The sequence below is a fragment of the Dryobates pubescens genome, chromosome Z (genome assembly GCF_014839835.1).
Source record: "Dryobates pubescens isolate bDryPub1 chromosome Z, bDryPub1.pri, whole genome shotgun sequence".
Classification (NCBI taxonomy): Eukaryota; Metazoa; Chordata; class Aves; order Piciformes; family Picidae; genus Dryobates; species Dryobates pubescens.
Genome location: NC_071657.1, coordinates 119,993,928 through 120,019,608, shown reverse-complemented (window position 1 = coordinate 120,019,608; position 25,681 = coordinate 119,993,928). Strand labels below are relative to the sequence as shown.

Here is a 25,681-nt window from a genome sequence, read left to right as displayed (position 1 = left end):
CAGGCTGCCCAGAGAGAGTGTGGAGTCTCCCTCTCTGGAGGGATTCCAACCCCACCTGGCCATTGTGATCCTGGGTAAGCTGCTGTTCTGAAAGTCCAGTGATCAGCCACCTGCTCTGGCAGGTCAGAAAAGGAGGAAACAGAATCACAGAATATTAGGGGTTGGAAGTGACCTCTGGAGATCAAGTTCAACCCCCTGCCAAGGCAGGTTCACCTAGAGAAGGTCACACAGGATCGTATCCAGGTGGGTTTTGAGTGTCTCCAGAGATGGAGACTCCACCACCTCTCTGGGCTACCTGCTCCAGGGCTCCCACCCTTGAATTAAAGAAGTTCCTCCTCATGCCTATACGTAGTTTCTTATGTTCAATTTGTGCCCATTGCCCCTTGTCCCATCACTGAGCACCACTGAAGAGACTGCTTCCATCCTCCTTTGAGTATTTAGAAGCATTTATGAGATCCCACCTCATTCTTCTCTTTTCCAGACTGAAAAGCCCCACTCCTCTCAGTCTGTCTTCATGAGAGGTGTTCCAGTCCCCTCAGCATCTTTGTAGCCCTTTACTGCACCTTTTCCAGGGGGTGCACTGGTTTACAGTGGAATTCTGGAGACACTGCCTGCTCCCCAAGAAGAGGAGCACCAGCAGGTGATTTTTGAAGGAAGATATAGGGGATAAAAACCCCCTTCTCAGCACATGTGGAGGCCTTACTCTTATTTAGGACAAAGCCCACCACACAACACCACAGCAAGGGATGAAGCAGAAGCAGCAGTAAGAAGCCAAACCTTCTAGACACTAAAGAGAGGGCAGAGTTATTTCTCCTCCAGCTCCCAAACACTGTCTCACAATCTGGCCAGGAGAAAAGGCAGCTGTCAGTTTGTGGTGCCATAGTGGACCTTACCTCCAAAACCATCTTTATTACAAATACTTCTCATTAACATAAATTAATTAAAAAAACAACCACCAAACGAACAAAAACCCAAACCCCACAACGTTATAGAATCTTCTCTCCCGTATTTTGGCAAGTTGCTGATTTGTCTGCTACAAAACACCAAGATTTTTGTTCCCAGATGTTTTCTGGCCCCATTTTTACCTTTGTGTGTCTTCTACTCACAGTCCGTGGTTTTGGACACAACACAGGAGTATGTGTGTATGTGTGAACTAGAAGCTTCACATTTTCTACTGGTCACAGGCTTTACTACCAGTTTCCTCCATCTCCTATAAAATGAGATTGTCCTGAGGTTGCCCCTCAAGGTCAGCCTTGCCAGAGAGACCATTCCTGGTTCTATGGAACAGCCACTCCAGCTCCCCCTGCCGCACCCCAGCTGCCATTTATAAACCACCACTGCCTGTCTCCATGGAGTCCCTGTAAAACCAGGCAGCCCTGCTTGCGGGTCCCAGAACCTCCCTGTTCACTTAGTAGAAGACATCACTGCACTGTTTATTTCCATGGCCTGTGCTGGAGGTTGCTCCTGCCGAGCGAGCGGGTGGTGAGGGATCCGGCAGAGCTGGGGAGACTGGAGCTGCTCCTCACGGTGGTCACCTTGGAGTCACGGCCTGAAGAGCCACGGCTCAGCCGGCCTGGGGGAAAGAAACCCAAAGGTTAGAAGCTGTGTGGGTGATGCAATACGAGGAGGCCACAAAGATGGTCACAAGGCTACAGCATTCCTGTTGCAAGGGCAGACTGAGGGAGTTTGGCCTGTTCAGCCCGGGGAAGAGAAGGCTCCAGGGAAACCTTACAGCAACCTTCCAGTATCTGAAGAGGGCTTGCAAGAAAGCTGGGGAGGGACTCTTGGTAAGGTCATGTGGTGACAGAACAAGGGGCAATGGTATGAAACTAGAGCAGGATGGATTTAGATTGGACATTAGGAAGAAGTCCTTCACCATGAGAGTGGTGAGACGCTGGAACAGGCCGCCCAGAGGACTTGTGGACAGCTCATCCCTGGAAGTGTTTCAGACCAGGCTGGATAAGGCTTTGAGCAACATGGTCTAGTGGGAGGTGCCCCTGCATATGGCAGGGGGGTTGAAACCACATGATCCTTAAGGTCTCTTCCAATCTAAGCCATTCTATGACTCTATGACACTTCCAGCACTGGTGAGGCCACACCTCAAATCCTGGGTTCAGTTTAGGGGGCTCTCACTCCAAGACATTGAAGTGCTGGAGCGTATCCAGAGAAGGGCAACAAAGCTAATGAAGGGTCTGAAGAACAGGTCTGGTGAGGAGCAGCTCACAGAATGGAGATTGTTCAGCCTGGAGAAAAGGAGGCTGAGGGGAGACCTTCTGGCTCTCTACAACTCCCTGAAAAGAGGCTAGAGCCAGGTGGGGGTTGGTGTCTTCTCCCAAGGAAGAAGTGATTGGACAAGAGGAAGTGGCCTTAGGCTGTCTAAGGGGAGGTTTAGGTTGAACACAAGGAATAATTTCTTCCCAAAATGGGTTGTCAAGGTCTGGGCCAGGCTGCCCAGGGCAGTGGTGGAGTCCCCACGTTGGAGGGCTTTCAAAACCATGTAGATGTGGTGCCCAGGGACATGGCTTAGTGGCAATTTGGCAGTGCTGGACTGGATGATCTTACAGGTCTCTTCCAACCAAACACTTCCATAGCACACAGATGAGCTGGTGGCCTTTGCTGGCTCTCCAGCTCTCATTGAAAGATTGGTCCTATCGATAACTCAGTGCAGGGCTCTGGGCTGTCTCTACCTAGCTGTGGAGGCCTCAGAATCTGAGGATCTTATCACCAGTAAAACCAGGATTGGGTACATTTTCTGAGTCAGGCTGGAGAAAAAGCCTTCTCCTAGCAATGTCAGAGTGCAAAGAACAAAACAGAGAAGTGCTTCAGGCTCAAGAGCTGCAGAAAGCAGCCACTGCATTTGTCCTGGAGTCTTACTGGCAGTGTCTGAAGGCATGTGCTCCTCTTCCAGGTAGTACTTGATCTTTTGGAGATCATCTGCAGAAAACCTCCATTTATTCTCAGCACGTGTGGGTGGCACTTTGAGAGAGGGCTTCCTTCGGGCAGAGCCAGTGAGAGTTGTCACCTGACAGGACACAGGGAGTGAGCCGGTGATGAGACCTTCAGGGATCTTCTGTGCAAGGACCTTCAGGCCTGCAGAGAGAGGTCACACGTGATCGGCGACCACCAGCTGACATGGGGTCACTGATGTGACCAGTCACAAATAAAACAGAGCTGAATATCCAGCTCTTTCCAACCTCCAGCTCACACAAGCCTTGCTCTTGACCCACCCAGCTGAGATCTCAGGAAACCCTGCCCATGCTCACTTACCTCCAGACAACATGAACAAGTTCTCAAAGCCCCTCTCACACATGGTTGTGGCAGCTTGACTGGCCAACCTCTCATCGTTGTCATATAAAATGATAATTTTTCCATGGGCATTTTTCTGAGAGAGGAGCTCAGGATTTATTTGTCAACTTAAGGTGACTTAAGGGAGTCATACAAGGTCGGGCTTGATGTGGCTCTGTGCAGCCTGATTAGTTGGGGATGTCCCTGCTTACTGTAAGGCCGTTGGAATGGATGACCTCTAGAGGTCCTGCCAACCCAAATCATTCTGTGACTCTATGATTCTAGGGTTAATATCTTCTAGAAAGAAAATGAGACCCAAGCAGGTAGGACTGGAGGCTTAGACACTCCCTAGCTGATTTGTGAGCATCAGGCAGGAAGATCTTCCCTTTTCTGGAGCTTTAAAGATGAAGGACACAGTCTAGTCTCCACTGGAGTGCAGGCCCTGCAGCAAGTGCTCACCATTTTGGAGGTTACTCAGATGAAGGTGCTTGTTACAACCTCCCCTCTCCCGTGCAGCAATCACAAGCTTAACAACCTGGGAAATTAAGAGCCTAATGCTAATAATCCTCTTTGTGTCCTCCAGAGAAAAGCCAATTCCCATCAAAGTGCTTAGAGGAAGTGAAAAGGATGTGGTCAAGGCATCCTTCAAGGAGCCCAGTGCTTCAGTAACAACAGAGAACAGGTGATCAGGTGTGACTTTGCCTTCCAGCAGCAAGAAGCCAAGAAATGCCAAATTCAGGAAGCTCCCAACAGTCAAGAGGTTTTACAGCCTTGAGAAATAGAATCTGGTGTCTGGGCTCCCCAGTTCAGAAGACAGGGAATTACTGGAGTCTAGTGAAGGGCCATGAAGATGCTGAGGAGCCTGGAGTATCTCTGTGAGGAGGAAAGGCCGAGAGCCCTGGGGCTGTTGAGCCTGTAAAAGAGCCGCCTGAGAGAGGATCTGCTCAATGCTTAGCAAGAGTTCAAGGGTGGGGGACAAGAGGATATGGCCAGACTCTTGTCAGTGGTGCCCAGTGACAGGACAAGGGGCAATGGCCACAAACTGGAACCCAGGAGGCTCCATCTGAACATGAGAAATTTCTTTGCTGCGAAAGTGGTGGAGCCCTGGAGCAGGCTGCCCAGAGAGGCTGTGCAGTCTCCTCTGGAGAGATTACAACCACACCTGGCCATTATGGCCCTGGGGAACCTGCTGTGGGTGACCCTGCTTCAGCAGAAGGGTTCAACTGGACGATCCCCTGAGGTTCCTGCCAAACCCCACCATGCTGAAATTTTGTGACTCTGTCATCTGATGGTGGCAAGTGGAGCCACACCAGGTAATCACAGGCAGCCTAAAGGACCTCCCCTCCTCTTTGAAATCTCCATTTCTGTTGGTTAGACATTATCCTGGACACAGTGATTTCTACAGCTCAAATTGCCTTTGGAAGTCCTCACCAACATCCCCCAATCATTTTTCCAGCCAGTACTCTGTAGGTCAAGGATACATATTCCAGAATACTATTTGTGTAGGGGTTCATGGTTCTAGACAGCGTTGCAATGGGGTACGAATGTGCTGCAGAGGACAAAAAACAAGAGTGAAAAATCAAACAGTGGATAAACAGCATCCAGGACACAGCTTCTTAAGAGTTCAACAGACTCAAACACCCACTCAATAAGGAACTAAAACCAGCCTGGATTCCCCCCATCCCTATCCAGGCAAGATGGTTTACTGGATTAGCACTGGGAGTGCTCTGTACCCAAGTGATGACCACCTTGGAAAAAAACAATTAAGCCAGCCAGAAACTGACTCAAATTCTCTGTCCTCTCTGCCCTAGTGAGGCCACAGCTGGGGTACTGGGTCCAGTTTTGGGCTCCCCAGTTCAAGAGAGACAGGAAACCACTAGAGAGAGTGAAGTGGAGGCTCCAAAGACATTGAGAGGCCTGGAGCATCTCTGTGAGGAGGAAAGGCTGAGAGCCCTGGGGCTGCTGAACCTGGAGAAGAGCAGCCTGAGAAGTGAATCTTCTCAGTGCTCCACAAGAGCTGAAGGAACAGTGGGGCCAAGAGGACGTGGCTAGACTCATCTCAGTGGTGCCCCTTGACAGGACAAGGGGCACAAACTGGATGCCAGGAGCCTCCACTGGCAGCAACCAGAGCAGGCTGCCCAGAGAGGTTACGGAGTCTCCTTCTCCGGAGAGATTCCAACCCCTCCTGGCCATTGTGGTCCTCGGCAACCTGCTGGGGTGCCCCTGCTTTAGCAGAGTCGTTGGACTGGATGATCTCCAGAGGTTCCTTCCAACCCCTACCATGCTGGGATTCTGTGAAAAAGCCAAAGGGAGACCCCAGCTGACACTGGGCTGCTGTGGGGTTCTGGCTTCCTCACCTCCAACAATGTGACATTGGTCATACTCGTCTCGGTCTCGTACATCCAGGAGCAGGAAGGGGCAGTCAGGATAGGGCAGGTCTTTAGCCTGAGTGTCCACTTTCTTTGGAGTGTCTTCTTTTTCTATATCCATTTCACCAACACCACTTATCACGCTGCAAGAGAAGAACAAGCCCACCTGATTCAGCACCTCCCTCCCTCTGGTGAAAGCACTTCTGCTGCAGCAGGTTTCCCCCCACACCACACCAGCCTCTCGGGAGAGTAAGAACTGTCTTGGGGCAGGGGGGGGGACGTGCTGCGCTGCATGGCGGGCTGCCCTGGTCCTGCCTCGGTGAGCTGCAGTTCTAGATCATGACATGAACAGAAAAATCCAGATACTTTGTGGTCACTGAATTGATGATTTTGATGGTGATGGCCAACCTTTCTGTTAACATTTAGAATCATAAAATTGTTTCAGTGGGAAGAAACCTCTAAGATCATCAAGTCCAACCTTCAACCTAGCACCACCACGGCCATTACACTGTGTCCCAAAGTGCCACGTCCACACGTTTCTTGAACACCTCCATGGGTGGGGACTCCACCACCTCCCTAGGCAGCCTGTTCCAATGCCTGACCACTAATTCAGTGAAGAAATTTTTCCTAATATCCAACCTAAACCTCTCCTGGCACAATTCCAGGCCATTTCCTCTCATTCTATCATCTGTTACCAGGGAGAAGAGACCAACCCCCACCACACCCCAGCCTCCTTTCAGGTAGCTGTAGGGAACAGTAAGGTCTCCCATTTGCTCAGGTACAGCAAGAGAAGGGCTGAGACAAAGCTTCCTCTTACAGTATCTCTGACCTTGACTAGTCAAGTGGTGGGTTTGGGAATTGGACTCTTGTTCTGAATCATGGGACAATCTGTCCAGGTCAGCAGGAAGGCACACTTCTGAGTTTACCAGAGAAGTTAATAACATGGATTCTTTTATCCAAGGGCATGGATTGAATCCCACCAACATCTTTCCTTCAAGTTTAGGTAGGACAGGAGATACAATTTCTTCCCCAGAAGGGTTGTCAAGCCCAGGAACAGGCTTCCCAGGTGAGTGGTGAATTCCCATCCCTGAAGGGATCGAAAAGCCATGTAGACGTGATGCTGAGGGCCATGGTTTAATGGGGACCTGTCAGTGCTGGGTTAATGATTACTACTCAGAGGATCTAAAAGGTCTTTGCCAACCAAAGCAATTCTATAATCCTATGATTTTCTTGTCAGCCATTTAGACACTCATCAAGTAGCAACAGTGTTTGGTTGCAAACCAAACTCATTAAGAAAGCAAAACCTGCCAAAACTCTCTCTCACTGACATCTCCAGACCCGCAAATCAGGCTTTAATGAGAAGGGCAACATAAAGCCACTTCTTCCCAATTCAAAAGAAGTAGCTGGATAAGACTAATTGTGTGCTAGGAGAGGAAGAAAATGGTGTTACTGTGAGGCACCTTTGCAGCGTGGACCTATGGGAGTCCCCAGTTCCTGTGCTGTTTAGGAACAGGACTGGACTAGGTGACCCATCAGGGCTTCCTTTCCCATTTGTCCCTCCTGTGACTTCTGCATCTGGAGAGGCAGAATCAGCATCTGGGGAGAGAACAGGGTGCAGAGAGTTCAAGTGCTACAGGAAATCAACAAGCAGGTTTTGAGGGCAGTTTCTATCCTTAGAAGATAGTGCCTCTCAAAGACAGCCTTATCTTCATCCTCTTACAAGGGGGACTTACCCTGGGCCTCATATTGAAATAATAAAGGGACATAGGATTTTTTAAGGGCTCAAGAACCCATCTGAAGAATTCAATAAAGATTTAATTCTTGATGCACGGTATCTACTGAGTTACTACAATAAACCTGGCAGCACAAGGCCTATCTTACTTGCCAGCCTTCGTTTAAGGAGTGTTTCTGTTCCCAAAGTGGCTGCAGGCCACAGGTCAAGTTATTTTTCCCCTCCTGATTAAAAGGCTCACAGAATACTCAGCTATGTCTGTCAGGATACAGTTCATCATGAGACAGCAATCTACAGCTTTTTCTCTTTGTGCTTACAATAAATCTTGTTACCTTCCAGCTTCTGTATCTCCTCATTTGTCACTTCTAGGGTTTCATCAGATAAAGAGGCAACCTGGATGACCTGCAGGGAACAAAAGCAAGCAGAGATACTGTGATAGGCATGTACTGGTGTCAGCAGGGATCAGCTTTAGCAAAAACAACCCTCAAGCCAAACCCAGCTTTAACTCACAAGAATTTATACTGCAAGTTTTATTATTGTAGAAGAAAAACAAACAAACACACACCCCAAAACAAAACCAAACAAACAGACAAACAAAAACAAGCACACAAAAAACCAAACCACAAAAGAAAGAAGACTCATCCTTAGAATGAAGAAAAGCAGATGTGTGGTGCTGGCAAATTCAAGCACCAGGGTGCTTTTGGACCTCTTAGAAAGATGGGGATAATCTTTTAGCAGGGCCTGTTGTGGACAAGGGGTGATGGCTTCAAACTCTCTAGGCTAGAGAGAAGGAAGACTTTTTTACACTGAGGGTGGCGAGACCTTAGCCCTGGTTCCCCAGAGAGGTGGTAGATGTCCCATTCCTGGAACCACTCCAGGTCAGGTTTCTTGGGGCTGAGCAACCTGCTCTAGTTGCAGGTGTCCCTGATAAGTGCAGGGGGGTTGGACTGGATGCCCTTGAAAGGTCCCTTCCAACGCAACCCACTCTGATTCTAGATTTATGTAGCTGAAACATTTCAGAGTGTACACCACCCTGGCTAAATATCACACAGGTTAACTGGTTTGTGAGAGCAGACTGGAGATATTCAGGTACTGCATCAGTTCACCACACCACTGAGTCACCCTGTTCTTAACCTGGGGGAAGTCAAGATATGAGCCTGAAGAATCCCACTCCTTCAACACCTCCAAGTTGAATCTTCCTTTTCCTTCCCTTAGAAAGTAGCTTGTCTTTTTCTAGCTTTTCCATTTTTCTAGCTTTTTCCATTTTTTAACATTTTGATTCATTACTTTTAAATTAAAAGACAAGCAGAAAGCCTTCAAGTTACAGCCTTCCCACCCTCTGCTGTTAAACTCACTGTCAGGGAGGAGTTTGGCCTCTGTCTACCTGACACACAGCTTGATGAGAGCAGATTTGAGTGCTACTTGATGTAGCCTTGTTTTAAGAAGCTTGAAAATCCTCTTAAGTTAATGGACCAAAAAAAAAAAAAAAAAGCACAAATTTCAGAGTCATCACAAACTTCAGTTTGACAACTCAGTGCATTTGACTGCTCTGAAAAATGGTTTGATTTTATTGAGAGAAACCTGGGGGCAAGAAGTTGATACAAAGGAATTAAGTATTAAGGCTACATAACTATAGAGAAAGCTTTGGACAAAGCCAAAATGCTGATGTGATGATGATGAAACTTATTGATAACAGTTTAAAAAAATATTGATAAAAGATAACTTTGAGAGGCCAGAGAGGGATCTATACATACCAACTGGGCAAAAGTTGTCACTTTCAGCCTTTTAAACAGCTCATCCTTTTTGTACCTGTAATCTTCAAGAAGAAAACAGAAGAGGACAACGTGAATTTTCAGTTAATTCCCAGCTTTTGCAAATACCAGGTAATGGGCTTAGTTTCAGCTATTCTCATCAAGTCTCCTCCCCAGCAAGGCAGGATTTCAGGGTGCTAAGACAGTGCTGAAGGATGGGAGCAGGAAACCTGAGGGCATTATGAAAAGTAATACCAGTTTTAAAGAGATTTTGTCCAGTAGAGGAAGCAGATTTAGTTGCCTTTAGGTTTAAAGATGCTTTACTTTGTGTTTTCTGCTCTGGCTGGGGGCAAGAAGCAGTTTCATGAATTTATCATCTTGCCTGGTGTAATTTGAAGGCTGCTATGGATGCAAAACCTCTTCAAAGATTTAATTCGGGTCAGTCACAGCAGAATCAGAGCATAGGGGCACTGCATCCTTCAAATACTAAGCTAAATATGGATGTTTAAACCTACTAATTAAAAAACTTCATGTTTACTTGCTTTATATTTTGATTCCTACAATCTGCTGATGTCTAAAGGAATGAATAATTGACAGAAGTTGTTTAAGGCAGAAAATTGAACAGCAGACCAGCGTGGACACCAGCTCAAAGCACATGTAATTGCTGTGGAGAAACTGGCCTAATTGGATCTTAATCCTGAAGACAAAGCTTAGGTAGTAAGAAAAACAAGGGGGATGACTGGCAAAGAAGTAAAGCAGAGATTAAGAGCCCTAAGTAAGTGCTGACAAGGATGGAAGCCTGATGGTATCCAGATACTTGAGATGTATAAACACAGGAGAAAGAGAGAAGCCTTCTAACATGCAACAAAAGGGTGTATGGAGCAGGAGAGAAAAGATGAGTATCGGAAGGAACATCTTGATATGAAATAGCCTCCCATGGGGAGTAACAGAAGCCTTGTCCTTTGGGAAATACACAGCTAGAGAGAGCAGAGGAGGGGAAAAAAATACACAAAAGAACAACCCTGAACTGTCAGGGGAAGCCAAAGGCGACGAAAATTCCTTCCATCTCGGGCCCTGCAGCTGCAACATGAGTTCTGCACCCAACCCTTGAAGCCCTGCTCTAACAAATCTAAGCTCTCTCAGAAAATAAAAGCGCTCCTCAATTTTCCTCCTCCTTTGCCAGGCTCCACCTCTGAAGTCACAGATTCTTATTTTTTAAAACAAAATTGAAAAAAAACCCCAAAGTTTCTATTTTCCTAACATTTTCAGTAACTACTGGAGAGCTTGCTCAGCCTGCACAACAGAAGGTGCTGGAAAGACCTTCTGGTGGCTTTTCATAGAATCCTAGAATGGTTTGGGTTGGAAGGGACCTTGAAGTTCATCTAGTTCCAACTCCCCTTCCATAAGCAGGGACACTTCCTACTAGACCAAGTTTCTCAAGGCTCCTTCCAGCCTGGCCTTGAACACTGCCAGGCTTGGAGCCTTCTCAACTTCTCTGGGCAACCTGTTCCAATACTCCACCACCCTCATGAGGAAAAATTTCTTTCAGTACTTAAAGGGCCAAATAAGGTATGGACAAACTTTCAGCAGGGCCTGTTGTGACAAGACAAGGGGTGATGAACTAAAAGAGGGAGATCTAGACTAGAAGGAAGACATTTTTACACTGAGAATGGTGAGACCCTGGCCTAGGTTGCCCAGAGAGATGGTAGATGCCCCATCCCCCAGAGCTGTTCTAGGTCTGGTTGTTTGTGTCGGGAAGAGAAGTCCATCGGCGAGGAGGGTGAGGGAAAGACTCGCAGCAATCAATATGATTGATAAGCAAGCTTCAACTTTATTGTTCCACACTTCCTTATTTATAGTGTTATCTTATACATAGTTAATTCTATTCTAATTTAACACACACTATTGGTTACTTTCTAAAAGGTTACATCATTATTTTCACTACTCTGTGGAATTTCCTAATTGCCCTTTTTCCCAGATCTTCACCTACTTCTTATCTTGTTTGCCTTCCTTCTCAAGGGCAGCTTGACTTCATCATACCAAGCATCAAAACTTTTCCACAACTCCTACTCCATTGCTATATTAATAACAGAAAATCCTTCAAGGCCTAACTTGCACAGATGTTCAAACCATTTCCCAACAGTTTGGAGCTCTGAACAACATGCACTAGTTGCAGATGTGCCTGCCCACTGCAGGGGGGTGTTGGACTTGATGACCTTGAAAGGTCCCTTCCAACCCAACCTATTCTGTGATTCCATGATTCTATATTCAAAACCAGTGTCTCTCCAGCTGTTCAGCTAAGAGGGCTCACAACAGAGAACAGGACCTTTAGCAAATCCAGCCAGTTAAGCAATTCTAAATCCTCTAAAACCATCTGCTGAACCAGCTGCAGGAAGGGAAAGATGGGGGAGAAGGGGGAAGGGCTTCAATCCCTAGTCCTGTAACCACCACATTAAAAAAAGTAATAAATCCCACCAAATTAGCTTATGGCAACTCTCTGTCTGATGTGTCTTAGGGAAGGAACCATGTGATGCAGGTTGAGATTCCTTCCCAAAATATGCACTGACCCAACAGACTTTCTGCTCAGATAAGATTCTCCCCTTCTCCCCATGGTACCAGGACAGACAGGAGAGAATTTGTGACTCTTCACTTCTCTTTTCATTCCCATCCCTTCCCTCTTCCTAAGGAGGTGGATCAATTCATTTTCAGCATGCAGAGCAAGCAGAGCTCCCAGATTCAACACCTTACCCTACATACTTTTTTATTAGGCTGCAAAGCATCTACTTGCTGCACACACACCCCAAAATACCCCAGTGTGCATCTCAGACCATGGGTCCAGAGCGTAATCCGTGCATAAACCAGATTTCAGCACATCCATTAACTTAAAAATGACCCTCATGGTTCCTGCAAACCCAGCTGGTTTCAAGCCTCAAACTCAGGTTGACAAAGCTTTCCTTCAACTCAAAAACAACAGCAATAATTATCTTCATGCAGCCCATTTAATCAGCCTGACACAAACCCTATTGTGTAGCCTGCATCCAAGTGATTGAAAGCCCTCAGCCACAGACAAAAAGAGCCTTTTAGGTATGTCAAAAACCAAAAAGAAACAGAAATAGAACTTAATTTAGAAGGAAAACCACAAGCAGCAAAGCTTAGGGAATGCTGGATGTAGATAAACACTGACAAAGCAGAACCTTTGTCACAGTGCTCATACTGCTGGGTGGGTTCTTCCCACTTCAAGCAGTGATGATTTATCCCAGAACAAACCTTTATGACATAGAATTTGCCTTTACCACCCAAAATTATTTCTATAAACAACAAAAATCAACCCAAAACTTGATATTACAAAGCCCAACTTGGAGCTGACCAATCTGAATGCCTGCAGGAGTCCCCCAGCAGTTACCAGAAACCTCAGACGTTCTGCTTGTGACTATGAAAGCAACACAACCTACCTGGTCCTGTCCTGGAAGGTCCATTGGGATTTTCAGACATTTTTTGCTTCAGGGAACCAGTCTGAAAATGGAATTATTGTGGATTCAAGGAGGTGTTCCTCAGGGCTTCAAGAATGAGTGAAGCAACACCAGAGAAAGTGAAGAGACTTGGTGTCTCTCCTCAAATCAAGCCTCCAAAGGATAAATGATTGTGGTTCCAGCTCTCTTATCATTTAGATTCCACAGCAGTATTGGGTCCCACCCTCTCACCTTACACAAGAGACAGAGAGTTGCCTGTGCTGGGTATTTAAAGTGGTGTCCAAATGGTGTCATCTATCCATGAGAAATCAAGGGGGAGAAGTTTCAGAACTGCCTGGAAACACAAGGTGTCTATTCAGCCCAATGAGAATGAGAAAGCTTCAATTGAGCTCCAGAACCACAATTAAACAAAAGGACTTCACCGGGGCACACAATCAGATTCACAGCAGAGATTGGAAACCAACGAGACCCACACAACAAGATTTTCAGCCCTGATAAAAAGTGTTCAGTACCAAAATCCCACTCAGTCAATGAAAGGATTTTGGAAAGCAAGGTCAATTCTCTGTGGTTTTCCCCAAAGATTTGTGGTGTTGAAATAAAAACAGCAAATAAAGTAGCAACAATTTCTGCACAAAGCTGAGCAGAAATATATTCATGTGACAGATTAGTGACCTCCCCTTATCATCTGAATGGTGCCACTGCAGAAAGTGGAGCTAAGAACTGAAATTGGACAGTCACAATCCTAATTAATCCTCATTAATGGGGACAATCTTTTGTTCAGGTCAGTAAGCACAGCTTTGGGGTTTAATAGCTTTCCTGGTTCTGTGTGTGAAAATAATCTTGAGAGTAGAAAACAAAGTGGGAAACATCAGCTTCATTAGGAAGAAATCTTTTAAAGCCTATTTGCAGGGGAAAAAGGTAAAGTGAATTAAGAATCATTAAGGGTTCTGTTAGTCTCAACAACTTCAAGTCTTTAAAACATCAGTATTTAGATGAAATGAAAATCATCAAGTGTTTTGTCAGGCTGAACAACCTCAAGTCTTGAAATTATCAATGTTTAAGTGAACTCAATGACTTTCACAGGAATCAGCTTCTCCTTTTTCCTATCTTGGAGTATTCTGACAGAAATCTGACTACACAAAACTGTTACAAAGGAAGGAGAGTTCAAGTCTTTATCTATAAATGAAATAAAGTCTCAGAAGTACAGTCTGAGTCTTTCCAGATGACTCTAGTGCAGTTTTCTTAGTCCACAGAACTTTTTCCTGCCTGGTTTTCATTTAGCAACAAAAATTGGACAAAGAAGGATCTGAGTACATGAAGAGAGTGGCCAGCAGGTTGAGGGAGATTCTCCTCCTCCTCAATTGAACTTCCCCTGGGTCCAGTTCTGGGCTCCTCAATTCAAGAAACAGGGAACTACTGGAGAGAGTCCAGAGGAAGGTACAAAGATGCAGAAAGGCCTGGAGCACTTCTGTGAAGAGGAAAGGCTGACAGACCCTGGGCTGTTGAGCCTGGCAAAGATCAATGCTCAGCAAGAGCTAAATGGTGGGGGGCAAAAGTCTGAACTCTTGTCTGAACCCAGTGACAGGACAAGGGGCAGTGGGCACTAACTGGGACACAGGAGATTCAATCAGGAGAAACTTCTTTGCTCTGAGTGGGGGGAGCCCCAGAGCAGGCTGCCCAGAGAAGTTGTGGAGTCTCCTTTTCTGGAGAGATTCCAAAGCCATCTGGCCATTGTGATCTTGGGCAGCCTGTAATAGGTGACCCTGCTGAATCCCATGGTGGGAGTCTGTGAAAGACTCCTAGAGCTGTCTGCTTGGTTTAAAAGTTAAATCTGTAAAGCACTGCAAGAGACAGAGAAGGGGCAGGATAAAGTGGAAGGTGCTGAGCAAAGACTCAAGGGAGAAGCATCTCTGTATCCTACTGTTACATGTTTCTGCTGTTTGTTCCTGTCAATGGCTGTAGGAGTAAGAATGAAGACTTCCAAGCAATCTGAGAGCTTGGGATTCACTCCAGCTCCTTGAGGGTCTCTCAGTTTTGAACAAAAGTTCTTTACTATGAGGGTAGTGGACAGGTTAACCAGAGAAGCTGCTGAGACCTCATCCCTGGAACCATTTTAAGACCAAGATGGATGAGGCTTTGAGCCTTATGAGGTCTACTGGGAGGTGCTCTTGCCCATGGCAGGGGGGTTGGAACTAGATGACCTTTAAGATCCCTTCCAACTCAAGCCATTCTGTGATTCTATGAACTGACCCACCATGAGTTGCAGTCTGCTGCACTCCAGATACTCACTTCTTTTGATCTCTTCCAACTTCTCAGTGTATTTTGTTAAACTGCTCCCTGCAATGAAAAACAAACAAAAATAAATCAAATGGTTCATAGCAATTGTCTTTTTAATTAGTGATTTTCTTCAGCACTATTAAGGCTTAATTCTTTTTCTAAGGAAAAGAGAATGGTAGGATTGCAACTAGATGGTCTTTAAAATCTCTTCCAACCCAAACCATTCCATGATTCTATGATCAGACCATGATAATAAATGTTTGTTGTAGATCCTCTTTCACCAAGGCAGCCACAAATCAATATTTCTCTTCCCTTTTTTTTTTCCCTGCAAGGAAGGTGGAGTTCAGTGGCCAAGTCAGTCAAAGGATCCTTGCTATCAGCTCCCTCTGGAAATGAGCAGCGTTCAACACCTTAAAGCCTCCGCATCACATTAAGGAAGTGACTGCAAGCATTCAAGACCAGCAGGAGCTCAAAGCTTCTACAGTGCTGTTTGAGTTGTTGTGCTGAATACACACAAAGTCCATCTTACAAGGTTTTCAGTAAAGGGTGCAAAAGTGACCATATTCTGCTAGTCAAAAAGAAGACATTCCAAGAAAACCAGCATCATATTGTCCTCCCTATTGACAAGTTCCACCCCAAGGGCTCTCTCTACTCCAAAGTATTGGTTGTTGTGTAGAGAAGGGAGCTGGAGGGGTTTAAAAGCTGTATAGATGTGGTGCTGTGGGACATGGTTTAGTGGTGACCTGGTAGTGCTGGGTTTATGGTTGGACTTGACAAACTTAAAGGTGTTTTTCAAACTAAACAATTGTATGATTCTATGATTTGGAAACCAAAGTCATCACCTTCAGAAAGTCACTTAGTAAATCACAGGCATCTCTCCAAGGGAGTTAAAATCAGGAGCCTGGGATTCAAATCTTGTCTCTGACACTGCTTCACTGACAGCTGTGGCCATGCTGACCCTTCCCCATCAAACAGGTCCTGTTTAATGTCTTTCTTGGTGACACAGGGACAATGGGATTAACTACCTCCTCGGCAAGCTTGCCAACACCACCATGTTGAGTGGTGCCATTGACAACACACCTGAGGGATGAGATGCCATCCAGAGGAACCTGGATAAGAGGGCTTGTGTGAACCTCACCAGGTTCAACAAAGCCATGTGCAAGGTCCTGCAGCTGGGCCAGGGCAAGCCCTAGTATAAATCCAGACCGGGGATGAAGGACTGCAGAGCAGCCCTGTGAAGAAGGACTTGGGGGTACTGGTGGGTGAAAAGCTGCACATGATCTGGCACTGTGTGCTCACAGCCCAGAGCCAGCCTGCCCTGGGCTGATCTCCAGCAGCATGGGCAGGGAGGGGATTCTGCCCCTCTGCTGTGTTCTGCTGAGACCCCACCTGCATTGCTGGGGCCAGCTCTAGAGTCCTCAAGAGAGACATGGGCCTGTTGGAGTAGGGCCAGAGGAGGCCTCCCAGATGGGAGGGTTGGAAACCCTCTGCTGTGAGACCAGGCCGAGAGAGTTGGGGGTGTTCAGCCTGGAGAAGAGAGGGCTCCAGGGAGACCTTCTGGTGGCCTTTCAGGACTTAAAGGGACCAAACCCAAATCTGAGGACAGACTTCTTAGAAGGTCCTGTTGTGATAGAACAAGGGGTGATGGTTTGAAACTAAAAGAGGAATATTTGGACTCAAGAGAAGGAAGTATTTTTACACTGAGGGTAGGCAAACCCTATCCCAGCTTGCTCAGAGAGATGGTAGATGCCCCAATCCTGGAAGTATTCCATCAGGTTTCTTGGGGCTCTAGGCAACCTGCTCTAATTACAGATGTCCTTGCTGACTGCAGGGGAGTTTGACTAAGTGAGCTTTAAAGGTCCCTTCCAACCCAAATCATTCCATGATACTGTAGTCAGGTGTTACTGCATACAATTCAATCACTTTAAGAACACATAATCCCCAACAACATCCCTCAAATAATTACCTACATTTACACTCTTGTTAAGATATTGGTTTATAAAAGAAAAGCCTACAAAAGAAACTTCAAGACCAGCACCTTCTATGGACTCTGTCACTAGAGAGCCTGACATCCTCAGATGAGACAGACTAGAATCACAACACTGCTGCACAGGTAAAGCAGATCAGGACTGAGGAAGTTAAGACACTCAGTACATTCTTCTGTCTTTCTACATCCATGTTTGGGGGTTTTACCCAACAATACTTTTACTTACCAGTATCGAGGCGGGTCTTTATGTGTTGGTATCTGGGATTCTGAGGAATGCGCTTAGTTAAATACTGGTTGGAAAAGGAAGACATGACAGGAAGTCAAAATACAGCCATGAAATTGTTTAAAAGGAAAAAAAAAAAAAAAAAAAGCTCTATGAGATAGCAAAAAGAGCAGTGAGACCACAGGCATCCTCTCAGACATCCTCTGCTCTCAGGCAGAAGGACAAAGCTCCAAATCTCCAACTCGGTATTAAATCTCTGCCAAACCGCCACTTTAAAGCCTTAAAAGGCGAATTGCTCTCCCTTCTCTCCACCCACAACACACCCGGAGCAGGACCAGCTCTGGCAGCCCCAAGAAACCTCCCGTCCAACCCCGAGTTCTGCTTTTGGAAGCTGAACTAATCCAGTGAGGCCCCCAAAATCCCCTCCAATCCTTTGGGCATCCCAATCCTTCCGCTCCCCACATCCCACAGGGACACCGGGGCCGCTGAGGACCCTGACCCCTAGGCCCCTCTCAGGAGACAAGACCATCGTCACTCCCCGGCCCGGCCCGCCCCCCCCCCGAATTCCCTCAGCTCCCCAACACGCCGGCGAGAGGATGAGCGACGAAGAAAAGGGCCCCTCAACTCACCTCTGGGTTCCCAACACTTCTCCTGCTCGACATCTTTCCTGAACAGCCGTAATAGCCTCACTACCACTCCCCGCGCTCCCGCCTCCTCACCCGCCGCGAGGCTTCTGCCGGCCCACCCCGCAACTACCCCCGCCCTGATTGGCCTCACGTCGAGCCCGCAGCCAATCAGACGCCCGCTTAGAGAGCGAGAGAAGCTGACAGCGCTTAACTGTCGCCGAGCAACATTGAAGCGGAGCGGGAGAAGGTTGGGGAGGGGCGTGGTGGTGAGGACAGCGCATGCGCAGATCGGGGGAGGGGGGTGGGGTGGCAGGGTGGCCACGCCCCCGGAAGCTCCATGGAGGCGCGAGGCTAGAGCGCCTGAGGGGCAGGTAAGGCGCTCCCGCGCGCGTGTGCGGCGTCCTCGCGCCAGGCGCGGAGGCTACGCCCACCTGCACGAGAGGGGGGCGCGCAGCAGGGAAGGGGGCGGGGCTAGCTGGAGAGAGGCTTGGCACGCGGAGGGGCGTCTTAGTGGGGCGTGGCCTTGGTATGATAGGCAGGTTGCCGAGTGGCGGGGCTTCCCCCACCCCGACCTTGGGTTTCCCTTGGACCCGCAGCCTCACGCTGGGGCCAGGTCCCCCTTAGATCCTCAATGGAACTCATGTCCCACCCTGTGTCCCCCCTCAGATACCCAATGGAGTCCATGTCTCCCCCATATCCCACGTTAGCCCCTCAATGGAGCCCCCATGCCCCCTATTAACCCCATGTTCCTTCTCAGACACCCTATGGACCCCGTATCTTCCCTCAGACTCCTATGGAGCCCATGTCCCCCCACACTGTGTCCCTCCTCAGCCCTCCCCTGGTACCCATATCCCTTCTTTGACCTCCAGTGGGGCTCACATTCCCCTTCAGACCTCTTACGGGGTGCACATCCATCCCAAAGACCCCAAATGGGACCCACATCCCTCCTCAGGCCCCCTAACCTTTACTGCAGAGACCACTGTCATAGGCTTGCTACCCTAGGAACTTTATGGCAACTTGGGGGGCTTGAGGACATGATGGTAGGTGGTGTGGACATGGGGATTTTGGGGACATGGTGTGGGGTTAGAGGGACATTTGGGTTATGGGGCAAATTGCTGCAGACAAGCACCTTGCTCTCTTCTGCAGAATGAAGGAGTGGTGGGTGCAGGTGGGGCTACTGACTGTGCCCATCCTCGCTGTCTACCTGCATATTCCACCCCCCAGCCTCTCCCCAGCTCTCCTCTCCTGGAGGTCCTCTGGAGGCTACTTCACCTATAAGGACCAGAACATCTTCTACAGAGGTGAGTGAACTGTGAGAACACTTGAACAGGCCTGAGGGCTCTGAGCCCCTTGGTGGCCCCAGGGACATCACCAAGGTCAAGCAGGATGATGGTAAATCCCTTCCGAAACATAATGGCTTTAGGTGGCTATGGTGGCTCACCTGGCTGGGTTTCTGAAGCCAATCTGGCACTGGGAAGCTGTGGTATCAGTCAAACCCATGCTTGGTTTTGGAGGAGGTGCTGATGGTTGAGTTCTCAACAGGGTGAATGGCAACACTTGTCTTATAGAGGAGGAAATCTGGGGGGAAGAAGTTGACCCTGAGATGCCCCATTCCTCTTCTCTCCCCAGACTCAACCGGTGCTGTTGGCAGCTCTGACATTGTTGTCCTCCTGCATGGCTTCCCAACTTCCAGCTATGACTGGTACAAGGTGAGCACCAAACCCACATTTTTTCCCCTCCCATGGATGAGCAGATGGACATAGGTGGTGGGTCTGCAATGCTCTGGAGGAGTTTCTGCTGGGGGGGTACTGTCATGATGCAGGACATCTGCCCTGTTCCTCTTCACACACCTTGATGGGATACAAGCTCTTTTCATTTCGTTCTTTCCCTCGAAGTGGGAGAAGACCCACAACTATTTCTTGCCATATTCAGGGATTGCTCTTACTGGTTACTGGGAAATATCAACATCCTGAAGTTCTCTTGGGGCTGGAATGTGCTGTCTGGAGGAGTAGAGTGGAGCAGAGCATGGCCACCTGTGGCTTCACATCATCACAGATTTTTCCTCTCTCTGCTCCCATCAGACCTTTTGTCTCCTCTTTCCAGATCTGGGAAGGACTGACCCAGAGGTTCCACCGAGTGATTGCTCTAGATTTCGTAGGATTTGGTTTCAGCGACAAACCTGTAAGTTACCTGGGAAGAAGATGGGGAAGGTGGATGGTGGAGATGGGCTCTGTCACCATCTTCCCTTCACTTGGTTTTGATATGACTCCAAGCACATGTTGACACATTCGGTCCATGGGCAGTGCTCCCACGAACTTGTGGATGTAGCTGCTGGCCTAGGACTGCACTGAGGTCACAAACTGCAGGTCTCCATGCCATATTCCTCCATTTGGGTGATTATCCTGGAGTTCGTGGGCTTGTCATGGGTCATACTCTCACTGGAGCTCCTCTCCTGCTTTTCAGAGGCCCCACCACTACTCGATCTTCGAGCAAGCCAGCATCGTGGAAGGGCTGGTGCGTCACCTCGGCCTCCATCACCAGAGGATTAATCTCCTGTCCCATGATTACGGGGATACGGTCGCTCAGGAGCTGCTGTACAGGTCACTGCAGTCACTAATGTTCTGGCTGCTCTTTGTTCTCCCCATCAAGATGACTGACAGCAGATAAGTGGGAGGACATAGCACAGAACCCCCTTTCCCTGTACCTATAGCCGTAATGAAGGCTGGGAGGTCTCACAGCACATCTGTGGTGGGCCGATCTTAAGCTCCTATCCATCAGTCCCTAGGATGCTTAACTTCTCTCCTGAGCTCTTTCTTACCAAACTGGGGACAACAGGGGAGCAGAGATTATGTGACACTCTTAATTTGACCTGCTGGTCAGTCACTTCCTGGAGAAGCTCCAGTTGTGTTTCACAGAATTCCGGAATCCCAGCATGGTGTGGGTTGGAAGGAAACCCAGGGGATCTTGCAGTCCAACACCCCTGCAGGTTGTTCAGGTGGATTTCGAATCTCTCCAGAGAAGGAAACTCCACAGCATCTCTGGGCATCCTGCTCTAGGGTTCCAGCACCCTCACACCAAAGAAATTTCCTCTGATGGAACCTGCTGGGTTCCAGTTTGTTCCTGTTGTCCCTTCTCCTGTCACTGGGCACCACTGACAAGAGGCTGGCCCCATCCTCTTGGCCCTCACCTTTTAGCTCTTGCTGACCATTGATCAGATCCCGTCTCACACTGCTCTTCTCTAAGCTCAACAGTCTCTTAGCCTTTCCTCCTTAGAGAGATGCTCCAGGCCTCTCTGCACCTTTGTAGGACTCAGCTCACTTGAACCGGGGAACCCAGAAGTGGACCCAGGACTCAAGCTGTCTCCTCACCAGGGCAGAGCAGAGGGGGAGGAGAACCTCCTTTGACCTGCTGGCCACATGGTGAACTTGTTTCACCTTCTTCTCTTCTGCCCCCCAGGTATGAGCACAATAAAACCGGAAGCATCTCGATTAACAGCTTATGTTTATCCAATGGAGGTAAGGTTTGCCTGGTGTGATGGGATGGGGTGGGATGGGAGGGATGGAGATCCACAGGACCTGAACTCCGAGCAGACTGCAGTTAAAGTGCTGTAGTCAACCAGGAATGTCAGTTCTGGGGATGTGTTTGTGGTGCCCTTTGTGGCATCATGAAGAAGGGGTGAGGTCCCCTCCAACCCAATCCATTCTCTGACTCTTTGACTGGGACATGTGGAGCAAAGCACTTGCAGAGTTACAACTCTGATATCCTTGCAGGGATCTTCCCTGAAACGCACTACCCGCGGCTGATCCAGAAGGTGAGCTGCTGTCCCTTCTTCTCATACTACTCTCAAGCAGGAGACTTGATGACTCCATGAGTTTGGGTTTCAACATGGCTCAGACCCCTGCTGCTTTTCCTGCTTTCCTAATGGCACCTGAGCTGCTCATGGGCATCTTCAGAGGTGGTGGAGAGAAGCAAGGGATGTGAAGATGTGGTTTGTCATGTCCAGTTGTCCCAACTAACCACCTCTTGAAGCCCTCACACACACATTCAAGGTTGGGGCTAAGATGGGATACTGCTGTAGGAGAAGCCACCTGAGGTGGCAGGATTTACTCATCTCTATGATGCCAAGTGGTGCTGTCTCCTTTTATTTCTTCTGCCCAAGATCCTCAAGGATGGAGGTTTGCTGTCCCTCATCATCACACGCCTGATGAACTTCTTTTTCTTCTCTAGAGGGTGAGTTGGGTCTTTGTGCTGCTGGAGATAGTCTGTACAGGGAATGTGAGCCAAGCAGGGAGGGGGCTAACAGAGGACAAGAGTAAATGGCCTCAAGTTGCACCAGTGTAGGTTTAGGTTGGACATGAGGAAAAATTTCTTCCCTTTGCAGGTTGTCAAGGCCTGGGACAGGCTGCCCAGGGCAGTGGTGGAGCACCATTCCTGGAGGGATTGAAAAGCTATGTAGATGTGTTGTGAGGGCCATGGTTTGGTGGTGATGTGGCAGCACTGGGTTAGGGGTTGGACTCCACAATCTTACAGGTCTTTACAGTCAAACCCATTCTGTGATTCTATGAATTAGTGTAGCAAGTACTTGGCAGGTGAGCAGATGCCTAGCACGGGCCCAGGTGACATTTGCCCCTGGATTTGAATGACCTTGATCAGGTTCAGTGCTTCAGCTTAATCATAAACCACAGGGCTTTTAGCTGCAGGCCACAAGTACTGGAACTGTGTCACAAAACCACCAAAACCCCCAGCTACACTCTGCATACAAGGTACAATGTGCTGGTGAAGGGTCTGGAGGACAGGTCTTGAGGAGCAGGTAAGGAACTGGGATTGTTTAGTTTGGAGAAGAGGAGGCTGAGGGGAGACCTTCTGGCTTTCTACAGCTCCCTGAAAGGAGGGTACAATGAGGTGGGGGTTAGTGTCTTCTCCCATGAAACATGGTAAGACAAGAGGGAATGGCCTCAAGCTGCACCAGGGAAGGCTTAAGTTGGATGTGAGGAACAATTTCTTCATGGAAAGAGTTGTCAAGGCCTGGAACAGGCTGCCCAGGGAGGTGGTAGAGTCACCACCCCTGGAGGTGTTCAAGGAGCATATGGACATGGCACTGTGGGACATGGTTTAATGACCACAGTGGTGTTAGGTTGATGGTTGGACTGAATGATCTTAAGAGGTCTTTTCCAACCAAAACAATTCTATGATGCTGTATATTTTTATCAGATGTTCCAAACCTTCCTTATCTCCAAAAAGTCCTTTAGACTGGCCCCCAGGTCCAACACTGGGGCCTTTTGAGGGACAGCTTGCCATGATGTTGTTGCTCCCACATATTCACCAGTGGAAACTGGAGTGGCTTCTGCCCTCAGCTTTTTGGAGTTGTTCACCAGCGTGGCGTTTGCTCTGCTGCTCTCAAGTTTTTCTCTTCCAGGCTTGGGGCTGTCTTTGGGCCCTACACACAGCCTTCATCAGCAGAGTACTGGGACATGTGGACAGCAGTGCGCACCAACGATGGCAATCTTGTTGTTGACAGGTAGGTCAAGCATGCATTGCTGCACAAGCTTCATGTTGCCCTGGTGGAACCTCTGTTTGCAGGCAGAGCCACACCATGGCTTGGAGGTTACCAGGAGGTCAGCCAAGTCCACAGATGTTGGATCCCCAGAACTTCCATCTGTTCCAATGCCTGACCACCCTCCCAGTAAACAATTTTTTCCTAATATCCAGCATAAACCTCCCCTGGCACAATTTCAGGCCATTTCCTCTTGTTCTATCACCTGATGCTAGAGAGAAGAGACCAAAACCCACCTCACTGCAACCTCCTTTCAGGGAGTTAGAGAGAACAATGAGGTCTCCCCTCAGCTTCCTCTTCTCCAAACTGAATAACCCCAGCTCCCTCAGCTGCTCCTCACCAGACTTGCTCTCCAGATCCTTCATCAGCTTTGTTACCCTTCTCTACACAGACTCCAGCACCTCAATGTCTTTCTTGGAGGGGCCCAAAAGTGAACCTAGTACTTGAACAGTAGCAACCAGCCATCCAGCAAGTTCTTTGCCCAGTGAAGCCCCCATGTGTCCAAGCCATGAACAGCCAGTTATTTTCTGCTGGCTTCCTGCAACCTCATGCAGGCAACACCGGGCATAAGAGTTATGATGTTTCATCCCCTTTTACAACCCAGAAGCATTGGACTGGGAGCAGAGGACCCCGATTTGCTTCCATTTGAGAGCAGTTTCCAGGCTGTGCAGCACTTGGGGGCACCATCTGCTGTGTAGCAACAAGGTTTCTCCTCAGTCTTTTGCAGTACATCAACCAGAGAAAGAAGCACAGAGAGCGTTGGGTTGGGGCCTTGATGTCTACCTCTGTCCCACGTGAGTAGGAATCTCTTCTTTGATTTACTTGTTGGGATGTTGGGAATTACCTCCCTATGCCTGGAACATGGTGCTGGCTCCTTCTCATTGTTGGAGCCTCTCATTACTCTGAGGACAACATGGCTCAAATCTGATTTGAGTAGGGGGTAGCAAATGTCCCTGCTCCAGTTGACGGCTTGGATACAAGACATGGGAGCTCCTTGGGGTAAGAGGAAAGAGTTTGTTCCACTGGAGAGAGGTAATTTTCCTTTAGAGGCTGGTTCACAGCTTCCAGCTTCTCCAGCTGCTGCCTGAAGGAAGCCAAGGTGATTTTCAAACTCAAGAGAATTTGCAGATGCTCTGGAAAAGGTTTGGTGTTGCAGGAGGAGGGTTGGAGGCTGAACTTGACCCCAGGACAGAGAAGCAAGAGCCTATTTGGCAGCTCAGCGTGCTCCACTGGAAGCTTCCCAAGCCCTGTGTTGGAGGGCAACAAGCCTTCAGCAGGTCTCCTTGGCTTAGTTGTGGAGCATCCCTGGGTATAAAATCTCTGCCTGTGCTTCTTTCTTGCAGTGCACCTAATCTATGGGCCCCTGGACCCCGTGAATCCACACCCAGAGTTTCTTCAGCTTTACAAGTAAGACAACAGCCACCATGAAGTAGGAATAAGCACCTGGGGGCTCATTATGATGGAGATTTTCAGACCTTTCCTTCCATGGAAGTTGCTTTTAATTGCCACCTGCAATCTGCAGAGTCAGGTGTAGATGTGGTGCTGAGTGACACAGTTTAGTGGTGACCTGGCTGCACTGGGTTAATGGTTGGACTTGATGATCTTAAAGGTCTCTTCCAACCTAAATGATTCTATGATTGAGTTGGGAGTCTTGTGCAGTTTGGAAATTGCTTCCCCAGTTTAGGCACTGAAGTCCCAATTCTTGGTCAAATCAGTTATGTCATTTAAATCCTCATCAGACAGGGGTCATATTTATTGGCTGAAGTAGTCATCTTCAATCTATCACTTGAAAGAGTGGTCAACTGTAGCTGCTACAGCCTTTTTTGGTTCCAAAACTCACATTATGGGCAGAATCCCAGCTGTGCAATAGGGAAGTGTCCACCTCATTGGTGGCATTTGGCTGGCTGTGGGTGGAGCTGCAGTTCCTGTGCTTAATCCTTGCATTCTCCCAACAGGAAGGTGCTTCCCACATCAACAGTGACTGTGCTGGATGACCACATCAGCCACTATCCACAGCTGGAAGACCCAACAGGCTTCCTGAATGCCTATCTGAACTTCATCAACTCCTTCTGAGGGCCTGCAGCTTGGTTCACACTCTTGGTTTATGAATTAGGCTTTGAGGGCAGGATGAAACCTTAATTTTATCTCCAGATCCAACACTGTGCACTAACACCTTCATCTTTGGCTGTCAAAACTGGTGCATTTATGCAGTTAGATCCTTTGAGCACTGGGGGCGGGGGGGAAATCACAGAATGCCAGGCTCAAAGAGACCCCAAGGATCATCTGGTCCAACCTTTCTAGGTGATAAGGGTGTGCAAGGAAGCATGGACAAAACTGTCAGCTTAAGGAGAGTCAGAGGATGCTGACAGCTTTTCCAGCTCTCTGCTCACCTCACTTCTTGGCCAGC

The 25,681-nt window shown here is 48.2% G+C and overlaps 2 protein-coding genes across 2 annotated transcripts; one reads left to right on the top strand and one right to left on the bottom strand.

Moving 5' to 3' along the window:
• Positions 1 to 1,151: 1,151 nt before the first annotated feature.
• CEP41 (centrosomal protein 41) lies at positions 1,152 to 17,806 on the bottom strand. The gene is made up of 11 exons (XM_054178900.1): positions 17,724 to 17,806; positions 17,098 to 17,161; positions 14,897 to 14,944; positions 9,141 to 9,202; positions 7,719 to 7,788; positions 7,115 to 7,250; positions 5,643 to 5,797; positions 4,767 to 4,834; positions 3,268 to 3,382; positions 2,875 to 3,090; positions 1,152 to 1,573 (listed from the first exon to the last, which is right to left on the bottom strand). Exons 1-11 carry the CDS (start codon positions 17,754 to 17,756, stop codon positions 1,434 to 1,436), a joined length of 1,107 nt encoding a protein of 368 aa, XP_054034875.1. The 5' UTR covers positions 17,757 to 17,806; the 3' UTR covers positions 1,152 to 1,433.
• Positions 17,807 to 18,039: 233 nt separating this feature from the next.
• Positions 18,040 to 25,508, top strand: MEST (mesoderm specific transcript). The gene is made up of 12 exons (XM_009900228.2): positions 18,040 to 18,091; positions 18,867 to 19,021; positions 19,350 to 19,429; positions 19,824 to 19,901; positions 20,184 to 20,320; positions 21,177 to 21,235; positions 21,491 to 21,531; positions 21,880 to 21,950; positions 23,137 to 23,238; positions 23,992 to 24,068; positions 24,618 to 24,681; positions 25,230 to 25,508. Exons 2-12 carry the CDS (start codon positions 18,868 to 18,870, stop codon positions 25,345 to 25,347), a joined length of 981 nt encoding a protein of 326 aa, XP_009898530.1. The 5' UTR covers positions 18,040 to 18,091; position 18,867; the 3' UTR covers positions 25,348 to 25,508.
• The last annotated feature ends 173 nt before the right edge of the window (positions 25,509 to 25,681 follow it).